This window comes from Salminus brasiliensis, chromosome 2 (genome assembly GCF_030463535.1).
Source record: "Salminus brasiliensis chromosome 2, fSalBra1.hap2, whole genome shotgun sequence".
Lineage (NCBI taxonomy): Eukaryota > Metazoa > Chordata > Actinopteri > Characiformes > Bryconidae > Salminus > Salminus brasiliensis.
This window is the reverse complement of record NC_132879.1, coordinates 55,625,011-55,637,093: the sequence shown is the minus strand read 5'-3', so window position 1 is coordinate 55,637,093 and position 12,083 is coordinate 55,625,011. Positions and strand designations below refer to the sequence as shown.

Genomic DNA, 12,083 nt, shown 5'->3' with positions numbered 1-12,083 from the left:
AATTGCCTGTATTGGCTTTCGCGTGAGAGGCAAGACCTCTAGTGAATACATCGTTGATTTGGGGATCAATAAGCAGAGAAGCTAACAGAGAAAGTTAATTAGCCATTTCAAGGCCAGATAAGTTACTGTTGGGAGCAGAAAGAGAGTAAGCGTTGCTTTTGTCTGAATAGGCTCAAAGGGACACGTTTCATATAAAAGTTAGATTGGCTTTCTGACAGCCCGCCGAAAGAGACAGCGGCGCGGTAAAATGTTCGGAAGCGCATCACACAATGCACAACCGGGTTCCTATGAAAGAGCTCGCCAGCCTGAGGTTTCAGAGGAGATTGCTTATGGTTGGTTATGTCAGTCCCAATCAGTCCTTCAGGAGTCGTACATTATGGCCCAATTATGAATACATACTCACTGAGAATGTGTGCACTATTTGGACAAAAGTATTGGGACACCTGCACATTCGTTCTTCTCGTTCTTTTAAAATCAAGGGCATTAAAAAGAGATGAGCCTGTTTTTGTAACTGTGAGAGTTGGAGTACTGTGCAGAAGGCTTTTTATTAGAATGCTGTGAGGATTTGACTGCATTCAGCCACAAGAGTGCTGAATGTGGTGGAGGAAAGACTGTTTTGAGAGCAAAGGGAAGCCCTATCCAGGATTAGCACATTGTTCCCATAAAGTGCTCGGTGAGTGTACTTTTGAGTGCATTTGTTGTTTACCTCACTTTTTACCCGGCTCATTACTCTTCTCTCTAATGAGGCATAAAGTCCTCGTAATGAGCGATGAAGACCTGCACATGTTTTGTCACTTGGACTGCAAGACCGTCCTCCTAATTTTAGCTGCATACCAAAAGCAGTTTACCAATCAGATTCTTTGAAGACGCTCCATCCGACGGGTGTCACACTGCCTTTCCATGACATGAAAGCCACATCCATATCAAGTCAGGCGCACAAAATATCCTCCGCTCTTTGATACGTGATGAAAAGACGTTATTGAGTTGTGAAAGCATGTGCTCGCTCCTGTACTGGACCCATTAAGCAGGAAATGCACTGGTGGAGCACCTACAGAAGAAAATCTGAGACATTTAGTTTCGCTTCCCCGTCATGCTTATGCTCTCTCCGTGATTTCAAAATAGCACTGCAGCGATTTGCTGGGGCCTTTCTACACCTTCATTAGGATATTATTGGGCTGGAATGTGAAAAATGTGAAAAAGCCCAAACTGCATGGTCCCTAAAACGAGGCCCTGAGGGATCCCACTGATTGTGATAATGGCGCCTCTAGAGAAGTACACCCAGGGGAAAAGAGGGCAGGAGAAATGGTACCCACAGGAATGACCCCATAATAAAGACTGAACCAGACCCCCAGAGATCTACGTAGCTCTGGAGTAGTAGCCCCATGCAGAGCATCACCAGTGTCTACTCTGCTGTAGTGGAGACGACTTGCAGTGTACAGTTTCTCATGCAAGGGGTAAAAGCTTCAGATTCATGACTGAAGGAGTGCCAGGCTGATCCACTGTAAGAAGGGATCACCATGCTCCCTATGGTTTTCTCAATGAATGAGCTTAACCCTGTGAGCTGCTTGGCATGACGTCTACTGCAACTTTGTAATTCCTGGGACAAAGAGAGTCCAAACTACGTACTGTGCGTTATCCTAAAAGAAATATCTGGAAGGAAGGATGTTCTCCAGGATGAACTACTTTCACATTCAATGCATGATACAAACCTTTGAACTTGTGAAAGACTGCCCACAGCTCAGCGATGTCTGTGGCGAAAGTGATGTCAGTGTCCAGGACGATGACTTTCTGCAGGTCAGAAGGCAGCGCCTTGGTCAGAACCAGCTTCATCAGGCCGTAGATACCGGAGTAGTGCTTGTTGGGGATCCATGACACCTCAGACTGCAGCAAAAGCAATGGAAAATACAATGAACCCAATACAATGAAAACACCTGGTGAAACGTAAGGAGCCCCACAAGCTGCAGTACTTTCTCAGGCCTAACCAGTCTACACACAAGGGCTGAGGGAGAAGGAGAAGAAACTGCCAGCAAACAGGGCCACATAGGCCAGGGCCCAGTGACAGTTAGCCAAGCTATATGGGTAACAGTTAGAGCTTTAACTCTAAAAACTCTAAAAACTCTAAAAATAGTATAAAATTGGTGGGTGCCTGTTTTGTTTAATACCAGTACTAGACATATGTGCACAGTATGGTAAGCAATTTTACCTAATCAATGGTACCTAAAACTGGTATACAACCCTAAAGTCAACCCTAACTTTTTTCTTCTTCATGCAAAAGAAAAATTCACCCTTTTCTCATTTTCCATGACATATGATATGGATGATATCTGACCAATATCATTGATTTTATTCAAGTACATTATTCATATCGTGACATTTTTTATCATTTACTTCTGGTGAAATCTGGGGAAGAAAATAAATAAATAAAAAATCGAGACAGTCGAGGTTATTTCACCATAGATTTCTGAATGCTCTCAAAGTTCAGATATTAGTACTGAGTTTAAATCTGAATAATATCTTCTTTACTTTATAATAATTATTATAATAATTTATTTGCATTATTTGAGCAGCTGTTTTTGAGCATTTATGCAAATAAAGAAATGCTCTAAATAGTAAATATTTTTATTTGATATTTAGGGGAAATGTTGTCCATGGAAATACAAGGCAAATGTTAATTTCCCTAAAATACACTGCCTATAAACAGTAAAACCAGAGACACTGATCATGTAGGGTGGTCTCTTAATTTTTTCCGGAGCTGTATATTGTACTGACCCTAAAAGCCTGTTTTCATATGCATAACCCACAAATATAAGGATTCTGCTACAGACACAGGCCTGATACCACAGGTTTAACCCACCACCCAGAACGTAGTACAATCTGATCCAGGATCAGCAGTAGGACCCACCTTCAGTTCATCAGCATCGTAGAAGTCCACCCGGACAGCCGGCACCATCCAGGTGTGGAACAGGGAGGCCAGGATCTGCTGGGCAATCGAGTCCGTGATGAAGTGGAAGTGGAGAGGGTTTCGTCTGTCACACAAAACACACACACACACACGCAGCGCAAGGTGAACACACTCTCAGAGGAAACACGGGTGTGTAGTACCACTTCGCCAAAGTAAACATAGAGCACTCTGAAGCCCCCACTCTGAAATCTGAATGGACGCTGAGGAAAGCAGGGAAGTAAACAACAGATTCTGTAGGTTTTATTTGAACGTGTTGAGCTACAGCTACCATTTCACTGATATGTTGTAACCATGAAGAATTTCCTCCAGGAATTCTCAACCTACTCTACATCTGCTGCATCTGCAGTGCATGGATGGTCAGGACAGAATCAGGGGCTCTGGGGCTCTATTTTAGCTAACTTTTGGCGAGCCATCAACCGCGCACCGTGCAGCTTGATTTAGGGCGTGTCGGTGTGTCTTTGCTATGGTAACGACAGGAAAAGTACACCTTGCTCGGCTCAGAATGCACAAAAGTCATGTACTGAGTCTCTTAATTAATCATGGGAGTCTTTTTTGGGGCGTAACGTGCAGTAATTAACCAATCAGGGTGTCTCTCGCCGTTCTCTTTAAGAGCCAGGTGTGGTCTGACTGACTTTGGCGGGTTGCTAGTTCAGTGGTGTAAAGCGTGTGTGTGGGGGGGGTGCACGCGCGCCGGGCTGCACGCGCCTGTGTTGACAATTCACTGCCGAGATAGTAACGAACGTCTGACTGTTGACGAACGTCTGACTAGGCTGTTTTCAGTCAGTGGAGCTCCTCCTATGGAGCAGTGGTGGATATGGGGCAGTAGTGGCTAAGCGGTTAGAGCACCGGGCTATTAATAACAGGGTTGTGGGTTCGATTCCCGGGCTCGGCAAGCTGCCACTGTTGGGCCCTTGAGCAAGGCCTTTACCCTCTCTGCTCCCCGGGCGCTGGAGTTGGCTGCCCACCGCTCTGGGTGTATGTGTGTGTGTGTGTACTCACTGCCCCTAGCTCACTAGTGTGTGTGTGTGTTCTCATTACCACAGATGGGTTAAATTCAGAGGACACATCCGTGCACCTTTACCTTCCTGTGTTTTCTGCTGCCAAGATACACAGCAATACGCCAGAAACTGACCTGAACACACCTAATTTCGAGACCACCGCGTCCATCTGAGTAGAGATATTCACAAGCAGCGCTGCTGTTAAAAAACGATGCAGGTGGTGGGAGTGAAAATAGACTGTTGGCGGGGTGCAAGATGTGAAAGTCCCCAGGTCTTAGTCAATGCAGCCTGTCTACTGTCCTGCAGTATTGTACCACGTCCCTACCCGTTACAGCACTGGAGACTTACCAGCCTAACAGTGCTGGGTTGTTCTGCACAAGCCTGTATTAGCATAATGACAATAAGTTTGAACTGCCTTGAATAAGGTTGAGACGACGCACCTGAAACTGGTCAGGATAGACCAAATCTGTCTTAGATACAATAAAGGTTTCAGCCCCTGTATGATGAAAGAACACCCTGGCGTGGGGACAACATCATTCTGTTTGCAGCTCTGCTAGAAACACCACACAAAGGGCATAGCCTGGTCAGTGTTTAAAGACACCACGCTCAGAAACCCCTGGTGGCTATCTGAGCTGGCAAATAGCTGAGAAATATGAAATATACATATATGTCAACTACAATATGCTAGTGCTGTATGTTAAAGGAAGAGAGTGGCACATATGTCCCTCAGCTGTCAGCCTGGATTAAAGCTATAGGGGAAGGGATGATCATGACTGTCACAGCATTGTGAAGATGCATCGTAAGCAAAAGGCCATGAGAATCAGGCATTCAAGCATCCCTGACTGCAGAATAACCCAGCTTTACACTGATAGACTGTACTGCTCCTAGATCTAGCAGAAAGCCTTCCTCTTCCCTGGACAGCAGAGACAGTTACGCCAACAAATGCAGAATCAGCTCTTTTTAATACACTTGATTTCAGAAGAAACAATGAATGAGCAGGTGTCCCAATACTTTTGTCAACAGTCCACGTCCTGAATGAATGGAGGAGAAAAGGAGTTATGGTGGAGTTATGTTTAAGACACAGTACATGTTCAGGTCTGAGGGCACACACACACACACACTCATACATACTGTGCATAAAGCCCAGACAGAAAGCTGGCTACTGATTTGGCAAGTTGCGATTGGGGCAGCGGAGTGCCGCTACTGTCCTTATCCTGTAGCTCAAGGCTAAAGAACAGGACCCGTGCTGCCTCAGTGCTGCAGCGGAAAGGCTTGGAGGCTTGGAGTGTATGTGTGCTGTGGTCCAAACCGAAGAAGAACTACAAGAACTTCCTGCAAAACAGCGGATAAGTTCAGGCATGCTTAGCAGAAAGCAAGAGCAAGAGCTTCCACTACAGAGCTCCAGATGCTTAGCATGAACACCACAGATCCTTAGCAGAGGGATCTAATACAGGCAAATGAAAAGATTGGACCAATGGGGGAAATTCTCCTCCATTCATTCAGGACGTGGACTATATTTGCAAAATTTGTACCTTATACACGGTTGACAAAAGTATTGGGACACCTGCTCATTCATTGTTTCCTCTGAAATCAAGAAGCGTAGCCTGATCAGTGTTTGAAGACACTACGCTCAGAAACCCCTGGTGGCTATCTAAGCTGGCAAATAGTTGGGAAATATGAAGACATATATACATATATACAGAGCTCCAGATGCTTAGCATGAACCCACAGATCCATAGCAGAGGGGTTGAATACGGGCAAATATAAGATTGGACGAATGGGGGAAGCGCGTTCATCTCTTTGGGCATGGGTTGAAAAACCTTAGGCAAGCGAAAATGGCTTTATGGCCGAACTATTTTTAGAATGTATAGTGCATGCGAAGGGATACTCGCCCGCCTTTGTTGTAGCTAAAAGTCGCTGCGAGTGCATTATTCTCAGACAGAGAAAATAACCCCATTATGCAGAATTATACACCAGAGGCTAATCTCGGTTTATGTCATGTCATACTCGTCTTACACGCTCCATTTGGTAGGAAAGCCTTGACTCAATAGCTCAATACCTGCAGCTTACTGTGTTAATAGAAGGGGGCAGGGGGAGGCTTGAGTATGCCCACTCATAAGCAGAAACACTAAACGGTCTTCTTGACAGCATATGAGCCAAACGAGCTCAAGGTGCTATTTTTTTATCCAGTCCTCAACAGAGAGGTATAGTAAGGAATACTAGTGTGTCCGAATGTCTTGATTTCGGAAGAAACAATGAAGAAGCAGGTGTCCCAATACTTTTGTCCATATATTGTAAGTAAGTCTTGATTCATAAAATCAGGAAAATTGATGCTCTTTCATGTTCATTTTAGCTGATTTATTGATTGCATGACCTAACCTTGATAGCAAATGTAATTCTTGTTCATTATCAGGATATTTCGGTCTGTAAGAGTCTGAAAAACATTTAGGTGCTACGCCTAAGGGCACCTCAGCCAGGAATGTTGATGGAGGAGCCCATCCCCTACTTCCTGCCAGTCCAGGGGATCAAACGGGCAACCTTCTGGTCCACCATCTGGTAACCTTCAGGCCACAGCTGCCTCTGTATTATCTCAAATTATCTCTTTCACTTAAAAACAGCACACACTAAGGGCCCTTTATACCCATGCACGACATGGTTTGAGCCGCCCTGGCGACACAGACCTGATGAACCAGGCTGGACTATAAAAGGATCAAAGCTCTAGTCCGTTCCGTCTCCATCTTTGAAGAGAAGGGAAAACTGCAGCATGTTTAAAGGGTTGCAAATGTGCCGTCATTCTATCTGAATCTATCTGTCAGCAGTATTCCTCCACACCAGTGATTTCTGCTCTGTATCATCACCGGACGGCATAGAAATGATTAGATAATGATGTTTAATCGTCTGTGAAAGAGTGCTGGAACAATCAGCATGGACAAAGAGGGATGCTTCATGGCTGCAGAGAGGACACGAGGGAGGGGGAACAAGGGTTTCCTACATAGTGTTTAAATTTAGACCATATAGGGTGACCACACGTCCTCGTTTTCCTGGACATGCCCTCTTTTCAGGATCCTCACAAGAAAAACGGAACTGACTGAGAGTCCAAAAATATCTGCTCTTTATTGTGTGGGATAAAATGACCTCAAAAAGGTTTAGATGTGAAGGGCCCAGGACCTCATCAACGTGGCTAATGAGTAAAGCAACAGTAGCCGTGCTGGGCAAGGCCAGCAGCCAGCGCAGCAGTGGTGCGAATGCTGTGGTAGTAATGCTAACAATGTTGCAGTATGGGCGAGGCTGGAGTCTGACCGAGATGCTATTGCCGTGATAGGGATGCCAGCGCTGTGGCAGTGGTGCTGGGTGATGCTGGCGCTGGGTGATGCTGGCAGCCGGCGCAGTAGCAATCATAACAACAGATCTAGAGATGCTAATGCCATGATTGCAATGCTAACACTATGGTAGTAATGCTAACAATGCTGATGTTGGTGCTGTTTCATCATTGTGGTGCTCCCGTACCAGGTCCGTGCAACACAACGAATCGATAATGACATATAGTGCCAACATTTTTAATAATAATAAATTTTAATAATCGATTATTATCGATTATTATCGATTTTAGCGATTCATTGTTGCAGCCATAGGGGTGTTTGAGCGTGGGACCTTTTTACACTGCGTAAAAATGGACCTGGCCTACTATAATAGTACTTCATCAATGCTGCAGCACCTGATCCGGAAGCCTCCTCAGGTGCACTGCACTTCTCCAAGCGGACTCGGAGCCTCTACTGCGTATGATTACGCTTGCTAGCTGCTAACACTAGCGCTTGTTAGAACATATAGATATAGAGACAGTATTTGTGATCATTTGTAGCCTGTGTTTTGAGGCGATAGTGAGTTGGCATTATAAGCAGCAAGACAGCAAATGCACCAAGATCTCACTTATGAAATTTATCCCTCCTCATCTGATAGGTTACATCTCAAAACACGCCTCTTCTATACATGAGGTATACGTGAGGACAGCTGAGAGGATCATCTGAGTCTCTCTCCCCTCCCTCATGGACATTTACACTGCCCGCTGCATCCGTAAAGCAACCAGCATTGTGGATGACTCCACCCACCCTTCACACAGACTGTTCTCCCTCCTGCCATCAGGAAGAAGGTACCGCAGCATCCGGTCCAACACGACCAGACTCTGCAACAGCTTCTTCCCCCGAGCCATCAGACTTCTCAACTCCAGAGACTGAACTGATGTCTTTTCTGCTACATGCACACTCACTCACTCACTCACTCTCTCTCTCTCTCTCTCTCTCTCTCTCTCTCCAACCATTTACCCCAGATAAAATGGGAAGCATTTTTTTGCACAAGCATTTGCACTAATAACTTTACTACCTCACTGGACTCAATATTTATTACACACTGCAGAATTTGCACACTACCCCTAATTATTTATTATTCTCTGTCTGTACTGTGTTGCCTGTCTGCACTTGTTTGTGTTGCACTTGTGTTCTGTATGCACTGTGTCTATGTTGCACCATGGTCCTGGAGGAACGCTGTTTCGTTTCACTGTGTACTCTGTATGTAGCTGAAATGACAATAAAACCCACTTGACTTGACTTGACTTGACTTGACTTGACTTGACATAAGGTAGTAATAATAAATGCAACAGATGGACAAATTATTTTATAACTACATGAGCATGCATATAGATTTACTTTTGGAGATGATTGGAAAATGAAGTCCCTTTTGTACCTTTATACTTTTTGTACATTTATATAATATTTGTATATTTATTATTCACTCTCATATGTGCTATCGCAGGGGGTCCACCCCTTTTTCTTTTTCAATTAAGATAAATCTAAGGACAAATGTTTGTGAAGTTGTATTTATATTCAATATATATTTATTTTTATTTTTTTCCCCCATGTACATCAGAACACTTTCACAGAAAGGTTGGTTAAATGGGCTCAGTTCTGGAACCAATAAGCCAAAGGTTTGAAGCTGTGCTCTAGTAAAAGTGTTGATGTAGTAAAACTACTGATATAGTTGCTTAAAAACACCAAAGTATGATTTATCCGATTATTCGTTTAATCGATGAAAGAATCGACAGAATACTCGATTTCAAAAATATCTGATAGTTGCAGCCCTAGATCGTAACAACATGCCAGAGATGCTAACGCCATGACTGCAATGCTAACACCACGGATGAGGCCACTGCTAATGCCTTGTTAGTGATGTTGCATTCTATCGCTATGGACCTTAACACACACACACACACTCTTCACACCACTTCCCTTTACAATCATATTTCAAGCAAGGAGACCTTAACTGCTCCTCACAGCAGCCCATGTGAATGTAGTGACCGTTGTCCAGGAGGACTGACCATTGTCCAGGAGGACTGACCGTTGTCCAGTAAATAGTGGGTTTTAAGGAACTGGCTTTATTTTACTGATGTATTTTTAGATTGTGATGAAAATCAAAGCTGAAAGGAGCTGAATTTTGGTCATCCAGGCTGTTATTAAGGTTATAAACTGCTCTTGGTAAATGAGTATATGCTAACGTGCTAATGTAGCTGCATAGTTTCTGCATAGGTATTTAAGCCCTCCCACCTTCCCATCACACACACACATTGCTAGGGTCCTACACCACAGGCCTACTTGAAGATCCCCTTGGCCACAACGTCCCAACCGCAGTGGACGGATGTATTCAGTACCGTCTCCAGGTCTGAAGGTGCCTGAGGTTCTGCAGGACGCTGATCAGGGGGAGGCAGTATCTGAAGAGCACATGGCCGCTCAGGGTTGAGGGCTGCTCACAGCTCACAGGATTAATCTGAGTAGTTCATATGGGATTATAATCTCCAACCGCCTCCGAAATCTGCAGCACTCTCAGCAGCTGCTGCGGACATTACCTAACCTCAGCAGGTCTATCAGCATGATGAGCTTCACAACGACACAGACGTCTCCTGAGCAGAGAGGGCGAGCGAGCGCTAAACTCCCATTTCCATACAGTTAAATCACACCTGTCTCCACTACTGTACCACTGCCCCCTCCCATAACCCCCTGACCTCTCTCTCTCGCTCTCTTTCTCCCTCTCTATTTCTTCCCTATGTTGATCTCTCTTCCAATATATTTATCTTTCTCATTCTGTCTCTCTCTCTCTCATCTCTCCATTAGTCTCTTCTCTCCTCTCCACCCGTTTCCTCTCTCTCTCCGCCTCTCTATTTCTTCCCTATGTCGATCTCTCTCCCTATGACTTTCTCTTTTCTAACTGTTCTCATTATCTCCCTCTCTCTCTCTCCTCCTTTCTTCTTCCACAATTCTTCTTCTTCTACCCACCTCTCTCTCTCACTCTCTCTCCTCCTTTCTCCAGCCACCATTCTTCTTCTCCCCACATCTCTCTCTCTCTCTCTTTCTCTCTCACTCTCTTTCCCTCTATGTCGATCTCTCTTCCAATATATTTCTCTTTCTCATTCTCTCTCTCTCATTTGTGTCTCCATTAGTCTCTTCTCTTCTTATTTGCTCCTCTCCACCTCTTTCCTCTCTTTCTCTCTCTGCCCCTCAATTTCTTCTCTATGTCGATCTCTCTTCCCATTTCTTTCTCTTTCTCACTCTCTTCACCTCTCTTCTCTTTTATCCTCTCTCGCCCTGTTTTTCTTTATTCCTCTACTTCCTCAACTACTCCTCTACTTTCTCCCTCTCTCCCCATGTCTCTCTCTTTCTCTCTTCTCTTTTCTCCTTCCACCATTCTTCTTCTCTCTTCTTCTCCTTCCCACCTCTCTCTTTCTCTCTCTTCTGTCTGTCTTTCCTTCTGTCTTTGTCTGTCCTCTTTGACGTCTTCCTCTCTCTCTCGCTATCTCTCTCATTTTCATCTCTCTCCTCCTCTCCATTTCTTCTCTGTCTGTCTCTCCCCGTCTTTCTCTTTCTCCTCTTTTCCCCTCTTCTCTTTTATCCTCTCTCGCCCTGTTTTTCTCTTTTCTCCCTGTGTTCTCATTATTTCTCTCTCTCTCTCTCTCTCGCACACCCTTTCTCCTTCCACCATTCCCCTTCTTCTCCTCCCCACCTCCATTTCTCTCTCTCTCTCTATCTGTTTGTTTATTCGTCTTCTCTCTCCTCCCCTCTGTTTCTCTCTCACTCTGCCTTCCTCTCTATTTCTTCTCTATGTCGATCTCTCTTCCCATATCGTTCTCTTTTTAATTCTGTCTTACCTTCTCGCTCTCTCTCTCTCTCTCTCTTCATTAGTCTCTTCTATCCGTATTTGTTCCTCTCCATCTCTTTCATCTCTCTCCTCCTCTCCATTTCTTCTTTATCTCTCCCCATCTTTCTCTTTCTCACTGTCTTCAGCTCTGTCTGTCTCTCTCTCTCCTCTATTTCCCCTCTTCTCTTTTATCCTCTCTCGCCCTGTTTTTCTTTCCCCATCTCTCTTTTCCTCTATTACTCTTCTCCCTCCCTCTAATCTCTCTCTCGCCCTCTTTTTTCTTTAGCTCTTCCTCTCTAACCTTTTCTTCTCTCATCTCCCTCTTTTTATGCCTATTTCTCTCTCTCTTCTTCTTCCTCTTCTTCTTCCTCCACCCCTCTTTTTCTCGTGGTGCCTCTCTGTCTTCTACTTCTACTCAGTCTATCCTGTTCGCTCTTTCTAATTCGGCTTCTCTCTCTCTCTCTCTCTCTCTCTCTCTCTCTCTCTCTCTCTCTCTCTCTCTCTCTCTCTCGACACTGTGGGACTTTGTTTGGGAGAAGAGGAGGAGAAATTGGATGAGAGCTGAAGTTCATGGAGGTTATGTTGCCAGGCAACAGTCTGCAGTCGTGAGAGAAGCATATTCAGATTTGTAAGGAGAGGACAACAGTGAGGCCAGCACACACAGAGAGAGAGAGAGAGAGAAAGAGAGGGAGAACAGGAGAGAGTGTCTATTTTTTTTTGTGTGTGTGTGTGTGTGTGTGTGTGTGTGTGTGTGTGAATTTTGCTGATCTGCCAGAAAAGGAAGAGGCACTAACGTTGCCCACAGCTGATGACATGGCACCAGTTTTGTATCTGGCCTCATGCTGCTGCAGTAGAGGTTAAAAATATACCAGCGGATGCAGCTCCCTAAACAGAGGAACTACTATACAAGCCGTATACACAGCAGTGCAGGTGAGGAGCACAGG

At 44.8% G+C, this 12,083-nt stretch overlaps 1 protein-coding gene across 1 annotated transcript in view; it reads right to left on the bottom strand.

The window, feature by feature from the left end:
• LOC140549517 (xylosyl- and glucuronyltransferase LARGE1-like) overlaps positions 1–12,083 on the bottom strand; it is a 68,185-nt gene that overhangs the window by 18,164 nt on the left and 37,938 nt on the right. The window contains exons 5-6 of the mRNA XM_072673229.1: positions 2,903–3,026; positions 1,710–1,881 (exon numbers count right to left, since the gene is read on the bottom strand). Of these exons, the coding sequence (XP_072529330.1) occupies positions 1,710–1,881; positions 2,903–3,026 (296 nt within the window). The remainder of the gene's footprint in view (positions 1–1,709; positions 1,882–2,902; positions 3,027–12,083) is intronic.